General features: G+C 47.5%; 1 protein-coding gene across 2 annotated transcripts in view; it reads right to left on the reverse strand.

Annotated features, from left to right (window-relative positions):
• Window positions 1-17,409, reverse strand: part of PHF12 (PHD finger protein 12) — a 418,108-nt gene that overhangs the window by 208,151 nt on the left and 192,548 nt on the right. Inside the window, exon 4 of one of the 2 annotated variants that reach the window (XM_085649156.1) lies at window positions 16,718-17,141. In XM_085649156.1, coding sequence (XP_085505282.1) covers window positions 16,718-17,141 — 424 coding nt within the window. The remainder of the gene's footprint in view (window positions 1-16,717; window positions 17,142-17,409) is intronic. The other variant, XM_085649157.1, reaches the window with a different exon arrangement.

Raw genomic sequence — 17,409 nt, forward strand, 5'->3', positions numbered from 1 at the left:
AGAAGCAAGTGACATCAGACCCGGTTGGTGAATGGCAAAAATTGGACGCACATGCAATATCAAATACAACAGCTTTGAAAGTGAAAGGGCTACTGATAATAACGTGTTCACTGTGTTAATAAATTTTTACTGGGCAGGTCCTGTTTTGTGTATAGTTTATGAGTGGGGGCGACCTGCCTATTGACCCCCTGAGCTCCATATTGTTGAGAATTACGAGAACGGCAGCCTAGCCGTGAGAGCTTTCTTTGAAATATAGTATAGAATACTAGGTATACACATTGGGTAGCCTCCACATCACAGTGGAGATACATATACCCCTCGCATTTTTCAACTCCATTATATTGTACATGAGTAACTGCTTCTAACTGATTCGGTTGCCTGCATACGCCTAGGTTTTTTTACGAAATGGACCAGTTTTGCTTGGCCTTTACCGATGAACATATTGCATCCATTTTGGCAGGGCCACCACTGCACCCTAATGCGCCCCTTAGTGGTATTGCCTCAGCTAGGGAAGAATGGGGAAAAATTATCTAACATCAAAAAACGGCAGGTCAGAATAGCCCTTCATGGCGCCCTCATGACTGAATATTTGCGTGCAGGGGCAGCCCCGGCCAGTCTCTTGGTCCGTATAGAACCTAAAATCTTTCTAGAGGACAAAAGATTCCGGGTGGATTGGAGCTATATAGCGAACAAATGCACCCGGGATTGGCTTGTATTATTCATTAACACAGCGAAGACACTGAGAGAGGAGCTGCTCAAAGAAATATTAGATCTAGAAACTGTTCTAAAGGCAGATACCACCATAAAAGATATTAAAGAACAGTTGACCACGATTCAGAATGACGTGGGGGAATACCAAATATATATGGTGAACCAGAAGATGAAGGGTCTCAAAAGGAACCTAGACAGATTCAGCCATGAATGGGCATTCCCGTATGTTGAGGACAGCCACTACCAACAACCCTCAGAACCATCACTTTATACACGAGGGTCTAGGGGCGGGCGACGACAAGGCAGACGTATGTTTAACAACTGGACGTTTGACAACACGAGTAGTGAAGAAGATGATTGTAATGGACAACCTTCTACTTCCACCTCCACCTCTACTTCTAACCAGAGAGTCAGGTTCAACACTACAGAAAGGTCAAATGAAGATCTAGGTGTCATGCTGCGCAATTTTTTTTAGAACAACGCCCTCCAGACCAGAGAGGGGCCAGTCACAGGGGCAGAGGCCGTGCACGCCACAACAATTCATCATGGCATAATTTTTCTCCCAGAATCACACACAGCAGGGGAAGAACACCCCTATAATTAGGAAGGAAAACGACATTGTGGTTAACCTGTCATCATATACTTTAACAGCTGACGAGCAAAGGGTTTTAAATAAAGGTCTGGGTTATGTCCCGACCCCCAAACATGATAGCTTCAAGCTGCCGGGTGAACTATACGGACTAATGAGGAAAATCAAATCAATTTTTTTTTTGAAGGGAAGGAAGTAGAGGCCCCTTCCTTATTTTCGACTAATTTGCGACGTCCATCACAATTCTGCCCACACAACCATGCCATTGGCCCTGAGGTCCTAGTTTTTTAACAGAAAATAATGCAGGACATAACCACTCTGGAAGAACAACGACAGGGTTATAGCCGCAGTAACATGACGCAGGCTGACTGGCAAGCAGTACACTCCCTTCAGCAGAATTGTAACATCACTATTAAGCCTGCTGATAAGGGTGGTGCAGTGGTAGTGTTAAACACTCTAGACTATGAAGCTGAGGTGGCTAGACTACTAGATGTGCGCCATAATTATAACCCTTGATGAGAGACCCCACTAAAAATCTACAGACGACCATTCACAAAATGGTCGCTGAGGCAAAAGAGAAGAAGTGGGTAACAGCAAAGGAAGCAGACTTTTTGATCAATGAGAAACCTAGGATACCTGCCTTCTATATTGTTCCAAAAATCCACAAAGCACAGAGGCCCCCACCGGGACGCCCAATAGTCTCGGGGATTCAATCTGTTTTGGAACCATATCTCAATATGCAGACTTTTTTCCTGAGGGAATGTGTTATTACCCAACCCTCCTATGTACAGAACACTACAGATGTTTTAAAAATCTTGGATGACATCGCGTTTGATCCTGAACATCAATTCCTAGTCACGATCGACATAGAATCGTTATATACCAGCATCCCCCAGGAAGCAACGCTGGTGGCAGCAGCCCGCGCCCTGGGGGAATGCGAATGGTTCTATGATGTCCCCCAAACCTTTGTACTTCAATGTGTTGAACTAGCCTTGACAAAAAACTTTTTTGCCTATAAGGACCAGCTATACCTTCAAGTGTCCGGGACTTCAATGGGGGCTACATTTGCCCCCATTCTGGCATGTATCTATGTGGGCCTATTCGAGACTAACTACATCTTACATAACACTAATCCCTTCCAGAAGAACATCGCTCTCTGGAAGAGATATATTGACGATGTGTTATGCATTTGGACGGGCTCCGAACATGACCTAGATAGGTTTCTCCATTGGCTTAATAGCATTGATGATGGTCTTAAATTCACCTGGACAATAAGCAGCACAACAGACACTTACTTGGATCTAGACATCAGAGTGGTGAATCACAAACTCGCCACCAATGTCCATCAGAAACCAACTGACAAAAATTCCCTCTTGCATTACAGATCTTACCACCCCAGGGCTCTGAGGGATAACCTGCCTGTAGGGCAATTCTTGCGATATCGCAGGAATTGTTCCTCCACTGAGGATTTTATCGAACAAGCAGGTGCCTTGTCCTGCAAATTGGAGGAACGAGCGTACCCGACCAAGGTCATCAAACAGGCCAAAAAAAGAGCCTTGAATACTCCCCGAGCTGCCCTCTTGGATAGAACACCCAAGACTAAAGGGGACTGTATCCCTGTGGTCACCACCTTTGGCCCCTTGTCCACCCAAATCAGACAAGTGATTAGGAAACATTGGTCCCTGTTGAATACCCCCACCATGATTATGCCTCAACCCCGTTTTGCTTTTAAGCGATCTACCAATCTACGAGACCGTTTAGTGCATTCACGACCCAAATGTGAGATTAAGGAAACAGGGATCCCGCCAGGACACTATCAATGTGGCGGATGCACAGTATGTGAACTTACTACATCAACAAAAAGTGTCATTCTAGCAGGAGGCAAAACATGGTATCTCAACATGTTTAGCAACTGCAATACGAGCAACGACATTTACAGACTGACGTGTCCCTGTGGCCTTCACTACATTGGCCTTACCACACGCAAAGTGAAGGGCAGAGTACAAGAACATCTCAGCACCATTCGGTTGGGTAAATTAACTACGAAACTGGTCCAACATTTCTTGACGGCCCAACACAGTTCCAAAGATCTCCGGTGGGTTGTATTGGAGAGGGTAATGGGAGACCTCCACAATATGGAAGCCAGACTAATAACAAAGGAGGCACGCTGGATTTTCCAAGAGAAAGTGGACCAACAGGGTCTAAACGACTACATTGAGTGGCACAAGGTACTGACTCAATAGCCTACTTACTAACACATCTTTCCTGTCAAACCATCTCTGCCAGGTATCCATATGCGATGAATTGGGTATTCATTTCCGCTTTTTGAACTTGGGTCTCTTATTGGTTTGAGCAGCTCCTCAAGTACTTCATCACCCACACAGCAGCCCGTCAGCTATAGTTCATGGGTGATCTAAACCATGCACTGACCACTCGCGTGTGTTTTTTCAATAAATGAGCAGGTTTTTACAAACTGAGCAGGCACTGATAGTAATTAAATATATATCAAACACACACCAATCGTGAAGTTATCTAGTCACTGCAATTCTGTTGGGTGAACATACAGTAATTTAGAAGTGCTTAAAGTGAGTTCTGCGTATTAGTGAGACAGTATACATAAGGTGCTGCCCAGGCAGTCACGGCGGCTTACACAAAGGCCGCCGGTGACTTCAACATACTGACACACACCCACGCATGCTCGCAGGCAGCGCGCTGCACTTATTTAAACCGTAAGTAGTTGTCCCGTCCGTGATGAAGGCTGATTAGCATCCGGTCCAGAGGGCTGACGAGGTGAGATCGAGCACAGGCTGTGTATTGATGATAGAATCTTGCCGACTCATATTTGACATAACACTCACTAGCGGGTTGCCTATAGACACAGGGGCTCCCCCTCATGGCGGGCGGAAGTCACCGAAGAATCGTAATAGTGGGGTCCCGCTGACTCACTAGCTGTTAACGTCAGACATCAGTGGTAATTTCAGGGAGGAGGCCACATGCACGGGAGCCGAGCGGGGGCTCGGAGCTCCTTAGACTCTGTACGGATGCAACACATATCGGGGCAGTAGCAATAGGCTGTAACCACCAGCAGCAGCCTGTAGAAACGATGTGATGAGCGTTAGCGTGGGCGACAGCAGTCACACATGCAGTGGGGGCTGTAACATCTTGGCTTGTGTGTGTAACAACTGGATGTGTTTCTGTGCTTTTCAGAAACGCGAATCCGCGGCCACTGGGCAAGCAGTCCAGGAGTAGTATTGGATGTAGCACATACGTTACCTATCTATATGAAGGGTTGAGGTATGCTGAACGAGAGCAATCTTCACGGTAAATATTAATGTCAAAGGTGTTGCAGGCACCGATTCTTTTTAGCAAGTCAGCGAAGACAAAAATCGCTTGCATATATGTATGAAGGACCCACATGAGCAATGTGTGTGAAAAGCTGAATGTGTGTTTTTTAATTGTGTTTCCCCCAGGTGCAGACAGATAGATCACTGGTCTGAACTAGCAACGCAGAGAAGCCAGTCGACCCTAGCCCTGAAGAAGTGGCCGCTAATTTAAACAGGCAATGAAACATGTTGTTTTTAATGAGCAGACACACAGCACAGAATAAAGAATCATGTAGCCAGTGTAGTCTTGCTCGGTTTTAACGTGGGTCCTGATCAGACTCAGTCTTTCTTTTTTTGGGTTTTTTGAACACAGACACAAATTATAATATAAGTTTCACTAGACACCAGTTTTTGGGATTGATTTGAGGTTTTTTGATTTATTCCTTCTTTTCCTTTCTGGGCGGCAGTTGCCTATGATGAGAACGTGAGGTAGCAGGCGAGTACCTGTCTGCGTATCCTCGTTGGGGTTACTTCTGTGAGGCACTGCCAGTCTCTTCCCACCTTTTTTCTATCTCTTTGGTTTTTGAATAGGTATGAATATGCTACTTACCAGTATGCATCTGTTCTTGGCATGTAGGGCTGCTGACATTCATATCTGTGCATAGATCGCCGCCTAGTGTTGGGTCCGGATGTTTGCACGTTGTTGTCCTGGAAGAGTCTTCGAAGTATCCTTGGATAGGTGACTCCTCCCCTGGACTACAGTGCGCATGGGCATCCACTCCATCCTCAGATTGTTTTTCGCCATTGTGGCAGTGATGGAGTAGATACAGAAAGTGATGACCATGCTTACAGTAATTCTGAGAGCTGCAGCTGCTACAGGCGCCGGGGAGGAGGGAGGGCGATATGAATGTCAGCAGCCCTACATGCCAAGAACAGATGCATACTGGTAAGTAGCATATTCAGTTCGAGGCATGTGGGCTGCTGAATTCATATCTGTGCATAGAATATATAGCAGTGCCCTCTATTAGCGGCGGCTACCAGTGCCAGCTGCAGCGGTCTGAAAAAGGGTTTTGAGAACAGCCTGTCCTACAGCTGCCTGCTGTTTTGATTGCACATCTACACAATAGTGTTTGGTAAATGTGTGTGTAGTGGACCAGGTGGCTGCTCTACATATATCATGCAGGGGAATATTTCCCAGAAAAGCCATGGAGGCCCCTAACTTACGTGTTGAGTGGGCTCGTGGGGGAATAGTTAATGTGCGTTTTGCCTTTTGATAACAAATTTGGATACACTTAACTATCCATCTGGCTATCCCTGCTTTGGAGATGGCGTTACCTTTGTGGTGTGGGGCAAAGGCAACGAACAGTTGTTTTGTCTTCCTAAAGGGTTTAGTCCTGTCGATGTAATACATGAGGGCCCTTTTGACATCTAGTGTGTGGAGTGCCCTTTCCGCGACAGTTTGTGGGTTTTGGAAGAAAACGGGCAGTTCAATAGTTTGATTCATGTGGAACTGCGATATTACCTTGGGCATGAATTTGGGGTTGGTACGTAGTACGACCCTGTTGGCATGAACCTGTATAAATGGCTCTTGAACTGTTAGTGCCTGGAGTTCACTAACTCTTCTTAAAGAAGTGATCGCTACCAGGAAAGCTACTTTCCAGGTGAGGAATTGAATCTCGCATGAGTGGAGAGGTTCAAAGGGTGGACCCATCAGGCGTGTGAGGACCAGGTTGAGGTTCCACATTGGAGCCGGTGGGTGGCTTGGAGGAATAACTCGTTTGAGTCCTTCCAAGAATGCTTTGATGGCGGGCACTCTGAATAGTGAGAGGTGCTGCCTGGTTTGCAGATAGGCAGATATTGCGGTCAAATGGACACGTATAGAGGTGTACGCCAGATTGCATCGGTATAGGTGTAGGAGGTAACAAACGATGTTTTGGATGGATGCGTCCAGCGGGTTAACGTCATTATTACCGCAATAAATGACGAACCTTTTCCATTTGGCTGCATAGCAAGCTCTTGTAGTGGGTCTCCTGGCCTCCTTGATGATGTCCATACAGTCAGGTGGCAGGTTGAGGTAGCCAAACTCTAGGACTTCAGGAGCCAGATTGCCAGGTTCAGCTGTTGCGGATCTGGGTGCTGAATCTCTCCATGGTTCTGCGTCAAATGCGCGGGTTTGATCCGCAGCCTTTGATGCGGCACCACGGAAAGTTCGAGGAAGGTGGTGTACCATGGCTGGCGTGCCCACGTAGGAGCAACTAGGACGAGTGTCAGGGAGTGTTGTCTGAGTTTGCGAGCCACCAGCGGTATCAACGGCGCTGGGGGAAAAGCGTACGCAAATCTGCCGGACCAGTTCATCCATATCGCATTGCCCTGCGACTGCGGATGTGGGAACCTGGCGGCAAAGCTTTGGCATTTTGCGTTTTCGCTTGTGGCGAAGAGGTCTATCTCTGGATGACCCCACTGCTGGAAGTACGGTTGGAGTACTGATGGGTGTAACTCCCACTCGTGCATCTGGTGGCTGTGTCTGCTGAGCAGATCCGCCATCTGGTTGTCCTTGCCGGGGAGGTGTTCCGCCATGTGGAACATGTTCCTCTGAATGGCCCACTTCCACATGCTCTGAGCCAGATGAGACAACTGTGGAGAGTGTGTTCCTCCCTGCTTCTGTATGTAGTACATTGCGGTCATGTTGTCCGTCCGAATCAACACGACCTTGTTGCACAGATGTACTTTGAATGCCTTCATGGCCAGGAAGATTGCCATCAGTTCCAGAAGGTTGATGTGCATCTTCTTCTGTTGTGTCGTCCATAGTCCCTGCACTGTGTAGTGGAGTACATGAGCTCCCCATCCCTGAAGAGACGCGTCCGCCGTCAGTATTATCTGTGGGACAGGCTCTTGGAACGGTCGGCCCTTGCAAAGGTTTTGTGGATTCCACCAATGCAGAGAGTTGTATGCCCGACCGCTCACCAACACTAGGTCTTTCAACTGTCCTTGAGCCCGATTCCACTGACGTGCTAAGCACTCCTGAAGCGGGCGCATATGTAATCTCGCGTGCGGGACTATGAAAATGCAGGAGGCCATCATGCCTATCAACTGCATAAACACTCGCGCAGGAAGGGAGTGTTGGGGTTTGAACTTTGAAATCAGCATTTGCATGCTGTTGATCCTCACTAAATTTGGCTGAGCTGTGGTTGCCAGAGTGTCTATAGTCGCACCTAGGTACTGTTGTACGTGTGCGGGCTGGAGGTGGGATTTTGGGTAATTTAGTGAGAATCCCAGACTGTGAAGGAGGTGAATGGTGCGGGACATGTGGCTGGCACATTGCTGGGCTGACTTCGCTTGAACGAGCCAGTCGTCCAGGTAGGGGTAGACGTGTATGTGCTGCCTCCGTAGATGTGCCGCCACAGTAGCTAGGCACTTTGTGAAAACCCTGGGTGCTGTTGTCACGCCGAAGGGCAGGACTTTGAATTGATAGTGCTGTCCCTGAACAGTGAACCTGAGGTATTTTTTGTGTGAGGGGTGAATGGGTATGTGGAAATACGCATCCTTGAGGTCCAGTGTGGCCAGGAAGTCTCCCTGCTTGAGAAGCGGAAGGACTTGCTGGAGAGTGAGCATGTGAAAGTGCTCGGAAAGAATGTACCGGTTCAGGGGTCTCAGGTCTAATATAGGTCTGAGTGACCCGTCCTTTTTTGGCATTAAAAAGTAGAGGGAGTACACTCCCGTACCTTGCTCGTGGACGGGTACGACCTCTATAGCGCCTTTTAGAAGCATACTTTGCACCTCCTGCTGTAAGAGCGTTAAGTGCTCTGAGGACATAGGACGGTTTCTTGGTGGTATTGTGGGTGGAGTGGAGGTTAGCTCTAGACAGTAACCGTATTTGACAATATCTTTGACCCACCTGTCCGTGGTGATGGAGTTCCACGTGGACAGCAACCTTTGTAGCCTTCCCCCGACAGGTGTTACGTGGTCGGGAGGAAGGGAGAGGGCGTCACTGCTTGTTCTTGGGGGAGGACCTGGTGTTGCCGTAGCCGCGTCCTCTGCCCTTTGTACTGGAGCCACGATATCCACCCCGGGTGTTTTTATCGTAGGTGGTTTGTGTATTGCCCTTGTTGTATGTCTGCTGTGACCCCCTGTCCTCTACCTGCTCCTTTATTTCCGGGGCAACAAAAAGAGCTGCTCCGAAAGGACTGAGTCTGGAGAGCCCCCATGGACTTTGCAGTGTCCGTGTCTTTTTTGATTTTCTCAAGGGTGGTGTCAACCTCCGGCCCGAATAAATAGTCGGGGTTGATAGGCTGGTTGAGTATATTATTTTGCACCTCCGGTTTGAATCCGGAGATTCGCAACCAGGCATGTCGTCGCAGCATGACGCATGTGTTTATGGCCCTGGCAGCTGTGTCTGCGGCATCTAGTGCACACTTGATGGAAGCATTTGTGAGTAGCTGTCCCTCTCTGATAAGAATTTCTGCACCTTCTTTGAACTGGTCAGGGAGATGTTGGAGTAGTTGTTCCAACGTGTCATAGTGCGCTCTGTCATAGCGGGCGAGGAGCGCTTGAGTGTTGGCTATGCGCCATATGTTGGCAGCCTGTGCAGCAACTCGCTTGCCAGAGGTCTCTAACACCTTGGACTCTTTGTCCGGGGGAGGAGCGTCACCTGTCGTTTGCGAGTGTGCCCTCTTGCGAGCATTCGCAACGACAATGGAGTCGAGAGGTAATTGGCCTCTGATGTAAGTAGGGTCCCCCGGTGCTGATCTGTATTTTTTGTCGATCCTGGGGTTTATCACCCTTGCCCTGGTGGGTTCCTTGAAGATGTCCTTGGCTGGTTTGAGGACCCCCTTCAACATGGGCAGAGTCTTTACATGCCTTTCTGAGGAAGCGAAAGTGTCCATAAGGAAGTCGTCCTCCACGGTGTCAGAGTGAAGCTGCACTCCATGATTATTCGCAGCACGTTCAATGAGAGCGTTGAACGCTGCAGTGTCCTCTGTGGGAGATGTTTTCGCTCCATAGAGTTGTGGGTCCTGTGCATCTAGAGGTGCACTGGGGTCTGCAGGGTCGCCCCAAGTTTGATCAGGGTCCTGTTGGTCATCAGGGTCCATGTCTCCGTGGTAAGGGACTTGGTCATCCATATAGTGTGCCAACGCATCCGTGTCGGAGTGTGTGGGAGAGAATGATTGTGGATCCTGGTAGGGCGAGTCGAAAGATTCGCAAAGCACAGGTTCCGAGTCCACAGGCAGCTTTCTTTTTAGTGGGATCCTGAAAGGGTCCAAAGGTGGCTCCGAAGTTATCCTCCGTTCATGGATAATCATCCTGCCGGTGTTGGCGTCGATGTAATGTGATGGAGACGTCTCAGCAGGTGTAACCGTGGTGTGGGTGACCTGTGTCCTGAGTTGGAACATTTTCGGGATCGTGGATGGCGGCAGGCCAAAAGTTATGTTGGCTGGCGCCGAAGAGGCTGCTTGAGCTTTTATTGGGCCGGAGCCCGATGTGTCCTGGAGGACCGTTTTGGTTTTGCTGCTTTGTGCTGCAACGGTTCGCACTTGGAGTGCTTTCGAGGCCTTAGCGCCGACCAGGTCTGTAGAGGCGGCCGTGGACTTTTTCGGCGCCGGTGGGTCATCGAGTCGAGGGGCGGGAATGGCAGTCGACGTTTTCGATGCATGAGGCTTTGGTGTTGCCGTGGAAGCGACGTGAGACGCAGCAGGCAGTGTGACCTTTGGTTTAGGAGTCGATGGCGTCGGCGCCGCGAGCCGAGCAGGTTTGATGGCACCGAGGGCCTTTTTTCGTATGCCGACTCCGACGTCGGCCGCTTCAAGTTCGGCACCGAAGTCACGTTTGGTGCGCTCGGTGCCGATGCGTGTCGCTGGCGTCGAAGGTGTGGAAGGCCTCGATCCGACTTGCGCCACTTTCGGTTTCGGTTTCATTTGAACCAGTGCAGCTTTCGGTTTCGGTTTGGTAGAAGGGAAACCAGCCGGTTTAGGTAATAATGGCTGCCGCTGAACGTCCGAGGCCGGGCCTGAGGGCGGGGCCGAAGAACTGCGGGATAGGTCTCGGGTAAGGCCCGAAGGCGATCCCTCGACCGGAGCCATAGACTATGGCACAGGGCTCTCTTCAGTCTGAACGGGTAGGCCTTGCTCGTCATTGGAGCTACTCTCTTCGGCCCCTAAGGCCTCATCGCAGTCTCCTACCTCGGTGTCGTCTTCATCTCTGCGAAAGAGTGATTCGTCGACGTCGTCCGAACCGGAGTCATGTTCGGAAACGGGACTGGAGGGTAGGATTTCCAATTCTTCGACATCTTCGGCGTTGAAGATGTCTGCCGGGGCCGGTGCCGCGTGCTGCGCTTCGAGTCTCGCCGCTCGTCGATTCCGTAGAGTCTTCTTGGAACGGAACTGGGCACAGGCCATGCATGTCGATTCGTCGTGGTCCGGCGACAAGCATTTGTTGCACACCGGATGGACATCGATATGGGGATATTTCGCATTGCATGCCGGGCACCTCTTGAATGGTGTCCTCGACTCCATCGTCGGTGTCGTCGATGGTCAGGTAACAAGCGAAAAGTCGGTTCTAAAAGTTAGTAAGCTAACAGGTAGAGTCGAAACCGATCGAGTGAACATTACCGACGCGAACTAAAGGCCTTTTGGCCTCGACAAAGTTTTTTCTAACTTGAGTTAAGATAGCACATCCGAACCCAATGGCGGAAAAAAACAATCTGAGGATGGAGTGGATGCCCATGCGCACTGTAGTCCAGGGGAGGAGTCACCTATCCAAGGATACTTCGAAGACTCTTCCAGGACAACAACGTGCAAACATCCGGACCCAACACTAGGCGGCGATCTATGCACAGATATGAATTCAGCAGCCCACATGCCTCGAACCCAATATTATTTGGTTCTGTCTGGTCTTCCGCCTTATACAAACTATTTGGGAGATAGATTATCAGGGAAACACCTTCATAAATACTTAGACACGTAGGAGTTTTTTCTAAAGAAGCAAGTGACATCAGACCCGGTTGGTGAATGGCAAAAATTGGCCGCACATGCAATATCAAATACAACAGCTTTGAAAGTGCAAGGGTTAATGTTAATAACGTGTTCACTGTGTTAATAAATTTTTACTGGGCAGGTCCTGTTTTGCGTATAGTTTATGAGTGGGGGGCGACCTGCCTATTGACCCCCTGAGCTCCATATTGTTGAGAATAACTGCGTGAAGACCCTAGTGTCTCAAATTAAAAAGTCATTCTTTATGCAGTGTAACCCAATGATATGCTGCTGCTCTGGAAATTAACTCTAGATAGGACATTTTCATCTGGAGGGGAAGGTTTTGCAGGATATAGGTCTGGATCATTAACCATAGGTTGATCAATTTTATAATCATCCCACGGATCTGTATGTAAAGGAATATCGTCAACGCCATCATTATCATTATCATCCCCATCTGCTAAATCATGCTGTGTGTGAGGAGACTCCTGTGGTGTTATGTGTAGTGGATCATAGCCGGTCAGTATTGGTGAAGGTGAAGATGGTGGAAGAGGTGGAGGGGATGGTAAAGTAGGATGTATAAGACTTGTAGCAATGTCTCTTTTCTTCTTAAGGAGGATCCCTTATCCAGTGTCCTCTGAACACACTTTCCTTTTCAAAGGAGTTTTATGTAATATATGTTCAGTGTCTGGATTGATGTAAAGCCTTTTCTGCTTTGGATCCAATCTGTCTTTCATAATGTCTAAAACTGGTTCAGGTGGATCAGAAAAATCTTCTTTGGATGTAGGCGCCGAAAGTTTCTGTGCTCGGTTTCGTCTCCGAAGTGGACTTAAGTACAGAAAAAGAGGATTTCAGCTCCGAACTAGATTTGCCTTTTGGAGCGGAATGTTTCGGGTCCGAAGACAATCTGTCTCCGCTTGATCCCGAGCCAGAAGGCTTGACTACTTGTTTCGATGCCGGGCCCGAGGGTGGGGCGTCAGTAACTTTGTCTCGGTGCCGACCAAGGCCCGAAGGCAGAGGTGGAGCTGAAGCCTTATGCTTAGTGGAAGATAGCTTAAGGGGCACTGGGTTTTAGTACTCACGACCACCTGTCCCGCTGGAATGTCTTCAGACTCTAATTCGATTCTCTAGGTCGGAATCGGATTCTGAGACTGTGAAGGCCTCCTCTTCTTCTGCAGCTGTAGGATTCTTCTCTGAAGATATCCGGTGTACGCAGAGTGCTTTGGTGCTCCATTTCTTGTCGTCGAGCCAGACGATCTTGAAGAGTCTTTTTCGACTAGAACGACCGATAGGCCTCGCTATCTTCTTCCTTGTGCTCCGGGGAGAGGCACAATTAGCAGACTTGGTGTAGATCGGTGCAAGGGTATTTGGTGCGGTTCAGAGGACAGAACAGAAACAGGGTCTGTTCCATCAGCAGAAGAATGAACAGACGCGGCTAGGCCCGAAGACAGCCCACGATGTTTTCGATCGAAGATGAGAATTTCCCGATCGAATGGATACGCGGAGAGGGGGAAACACGTATGATAACAATACCGTTGAGGGTACAGTGGAATGCGCACTGAGGGGAACCCAAAGGACGGTTTCGAACCGGAGCTCAGCAATACACGTCCGAAAGGAGTCGTGACCTTACCTCGTGACTAGAAAAGACTTCTTCTAAGAAAAACAACTTGCAAACATCCGGACCCAGCACTAGATGGCAGGAGTATGCAAAGCATGTGTATCTACAGCACACATGCCTGGAACAGAAGGTTTTCCACCAGCTGTCTCTTTAATCTTCAACCCGTGGGGATTTTTAGATTTGTGTTTCAACTCTATTGCCGATGGCTTTGCCGCCTGGGTACTCTTTGAGGGCCTCAAGTCCAGCTCGAACCTGGTGTTAGAGCAGGACTTGAGGACAAAATCAGGTTTTTATGCTCCGTTTCCTCTGCTGTTCTTCTCAACATGCTCAACCTCCTCAACGTCAGAGCCCTCCACTCAGCTTCTTTGTGTGTCTTCTCATTGCTGGACAATCCCAGATCCTTCAACAAGGCAGCCTTGTATTGAGATTGTGTCGTGTGTCCACATTATTTATTCTCTCTGCACTTCAAGGTCGTGGGTTGAAATTCGGAGCACTTGTTGCAGCCCTCTGCACACACAATGCACACAAATAGAGAGAAGACCTTACTGGACTCAACCACTAGATCGTGTAATAATACATAGCTTGTGAATCCAGAAAAGATTCACGCTGCAAAACCTGTAGAGTGGCATCTTAAAGGAAATACTTTCTAATCTGCAAATGACGGTTGCACACAAAAGCACATTACAAAATTAGATTTTCATTCAAGGTCTCATTTAATTCTGTAGAGAATCTCAGCTGAGTTGGGAAGCAAGCTATACAGCTGACGGTCTCCAATAAGGAAGTTCTGTCTTTTAGCTAGCTTTGGTGGATGAAGGCTAAAGCAAGTGATTTCTCTGTTGGAAGAGCTCTGATGGACGTCATCCAGCATAATGGTTTCTCACCTGAAGGGCTTCACTGTTAGAAGCAGCTGCTACCTAATGAGCTCTCACATTAAAGTACTGGAGTGTACAAGAGTGAAGCAAAGAGGATGGACACAGCTCAACTCAATCAAGGCAGATCTTAAAGAACTAACCCACACCTTTAACTGAGCACAGTGATATTGCAGAAATTTCAGAAATATGTATAATCCTGTAACTGTCAGGCTGCACAAGTGCCTGTCAGGCTTCCGAACAACAAAAAAGAATCATTTTTTAAAAACACTCTGCATTACTGATACACTTCAGTGTCTGCAACCTACAGCATGGATCAAAGGACTCTACTCAGACACCTGTGAGACTGGATGAAATCTTCTATAACACTGAAATGGTTAGCTGATTAGGAAACACCCCCTCCAATCCATCAAGAAAAGGGTGACTTGAAGAATCCCTCAGAAACCACACTTTTACAATATAACAAATACATAGGTTAAAATAACACCCTTTCTACTGACATACCCAGTTAACCTGGAAGGACCGCCAACTCATGCACTTCCTATTTGTCTTCAATCTAGCTTTCACATCAAGGAAGAAATGTGGTCAACAACTTTTCAATTGAATATTCTGACTAATGTACTTGTGCTTCTGCAGCCCAACCATTGCATCTTACTAACCAGATCGGCTGTCATGGGATGTCTAAATGGTTGCATCATCCTATACAAAGACCAGCCAACCCAAAAACGAGTGCATCTCTAGAGATAAATCAAGGGTACACAACTCGTCATGACGGCACTAATCGGACACTGGCTGAAACTTGTTATCTCTGAGCTAAAGATACAGACTAACTACAGAAACTGGCCCTCCATTGAGTTGAGAAATGAAGAGAACACTCTACCCAGACCATGCAGAATCATGTTTATAAAGAATACACAAGCATTGGCAAAGCAATAGGTCTCGGCAATCCGAGAGCTATTGGCGTTGTCAATGTTATTGTCTTTTAGCCACGTGTTATGGAGTGGATGTATGTGGTGTGGAGTTGGTGTGTAGTGTAATTGTGTGGCTTTGTGAGGAGTGGATTTTAAAGGAGTGTAGTTATGTTGCATGGTGTGGTGAAGGTGCAGTGTAGTTCAGAGGAGTAGATGCATTTGGGTTAAGAAGTCATGCCCTGGTGGACAAAAAGCCTGGGATAGGGGTCAGAAAGACAGCAATACTAGGTAAGAAAGAAGGGTATTGTGGATCAGAAAGAGGGTGAAAAAAATGGGTACATGTGGGTGAGAAAGACTCAGAACCGGCCCCTATGAGGACATTTAGAGGGGGATCTTGCAATGCATGGTGAACTTAACTACTCTACCTCTCTACAAGCAGGTGCCTTCTGCACAATGAGCGGTGTGTAACACTCGAGGCATCAACGAGAAGCCCAACTACCGTTAGAAAGAGGTCCGAGAGAAAACAAGCCTACCAAGTAACGTGGATAGAACATCAAGTGGGTCTTCACAAGAAGTATTTACCACAGGCATTCATATGCGTGAGGTATGTATTTACAACGGGACAACAGGAAGGAAAACCGTAAACACAAAAGTCTTAAAATTTAAAACATTGGTTACATTTAATACTTCTATCATGTTCATTATTTAACACCATCAATCTGAAAATCACTCACACATTCGATTTAGAGTAAGGGTCTGTATGTTTGAGATATAATTGTATTCTTTACTTGCTGGCCAATCAGTTAATGAGTAGTTACTCCATTCTAAGCTGGGGGCAAGGGGATAAAGAAACCCGATCGGTGGGGGTGAGTGGGAGGAGACTGAGTGAGTGAAAACACAAGCACTTGTGTGGAGTGCTCAAAGACAAAGAAAAAAGTAGCTCCTAAAACGTGAGCAGTGGATGCACACAAGTACTTGACCATGCTCTGGGTGGGGGGAAGGGGGGGGGGGGGCAAACACAGGAAAAAGAATGACACATGTATGCCATGGGCAAATGGGAATGAAGGCTTTGAGAGCAACGTTGGAGCAAACAAATGGCAAGCCTATGAGCAGCCTGAAGCCCACTGAATTGTACACAACTTGTCTCTTCGAGACAGCGCAAGCGCCGTCTAGCCAAGACCTAAAAAGGAGGAAAATACCTTCAGGGCACCTACACTTCTTCAATGGAAGGCCATCAGAAAATCGTTGACAGTGCAACTCAACAACTTTCTTTTCATGAAAGAGATTCAGACAGCCATTTCAGAAAGCAATTTGTAAACTAGCACGTCACAGCACTCTACAGACCAACACTCCTCAACCACCATTCCATTTAAAGTCTAAAGGTCTAAAATCTTCATTAGTATACAACATCAAGTAAGAACAAAAATTCACATCAATTCAACCATACTTCAATAAGTGCCCTGAAGCGGCTGGAACGAAAAATGTTTTTGGACCCCATAAAACAGAAAAATAAGTAAAAGATGGACTTTTTACTAGTGAGTGCTCTTTCTAGTGAGTGCTGTTTACTATTGTTAACATTCATTTCTTCATAACGTAAGCTCTGAAGTAGGTCAGTCTGCAGTCAAACATATCACATGTAAGCACTGGTACAAATGTCAGCCCTGCATGGAACACAGCGTGGCAAGTTTGTGGCACATTTAAACGCTTTGGTGAGAGTGCTAACCATCTTACCTGTGTATGGATGTCCTCTAGCTAACAGTCTCTCACCTGGAAGTGCTGTGGTACAAGTCAGTTCATTTGGGAGCTGAAACTGTGTTGGATTCCGTTCCATTGCAGCAGCAATGAGCAGTTCAAACGGTCGCTTCAGCTGTGGAGTCCCAAAATCTGAGTCAAGCACTGAAGTGTCATCGTCCACATCGATTAAGTCCTCATCAACATCATTCTGTTCAGAGTTTTGGGTTTCAGTGCTTGCACTGGAGGTTGGTGTGCCAGGCCGGCTTCCTCTGCGTTCTAAAATCCTGGCCTGGGTGAAAGCTCGGATGCTGCCAGACATGCGATCACAGTAATCCATATCGCTGGTTGGTGAGGTGGTTCTCCTTCCAGACCTGTCCATCAATCCATTGACGTGGCCAAGTTCCCTCTTCCGTTCTCTCTTCTGCTCAACAGACAAAAAAAACCATATTACCACAAATACCCCCAAGTGTATAGTTCTAGAATAAATCGGGAAATGATGCAGCAGCCCATTAGAAATCAAATAGAAAGGCTTAAGGCAAGTAAACATTTTGTGCGTTTTTCACAACTCCTTAACAACCCAAAGATTAAAGATAATGTTAAACTTTAGTGAACTGCTTTAAGACACATCACAAGAATATGCAGCAAGTGTATACACCCAGTGTTTTTTAAAACTGTGAAAATCATGGACT

The sequence above is a fragment of the Triturus cristatus genome, chromosome 3_2 (genome assembly GCF_964204655.1).
Source record: "Triturus cristatus chromosome 3_2, aTriCri1.1, whole genome shotgun sequence".
In the NCBI taxonomy this organism is placed as follows: Eukaryota; Metazoa; Chordata; class Amphibia; order Caudata; family Salamandridae; genus Triturus; species Triturus cristatus.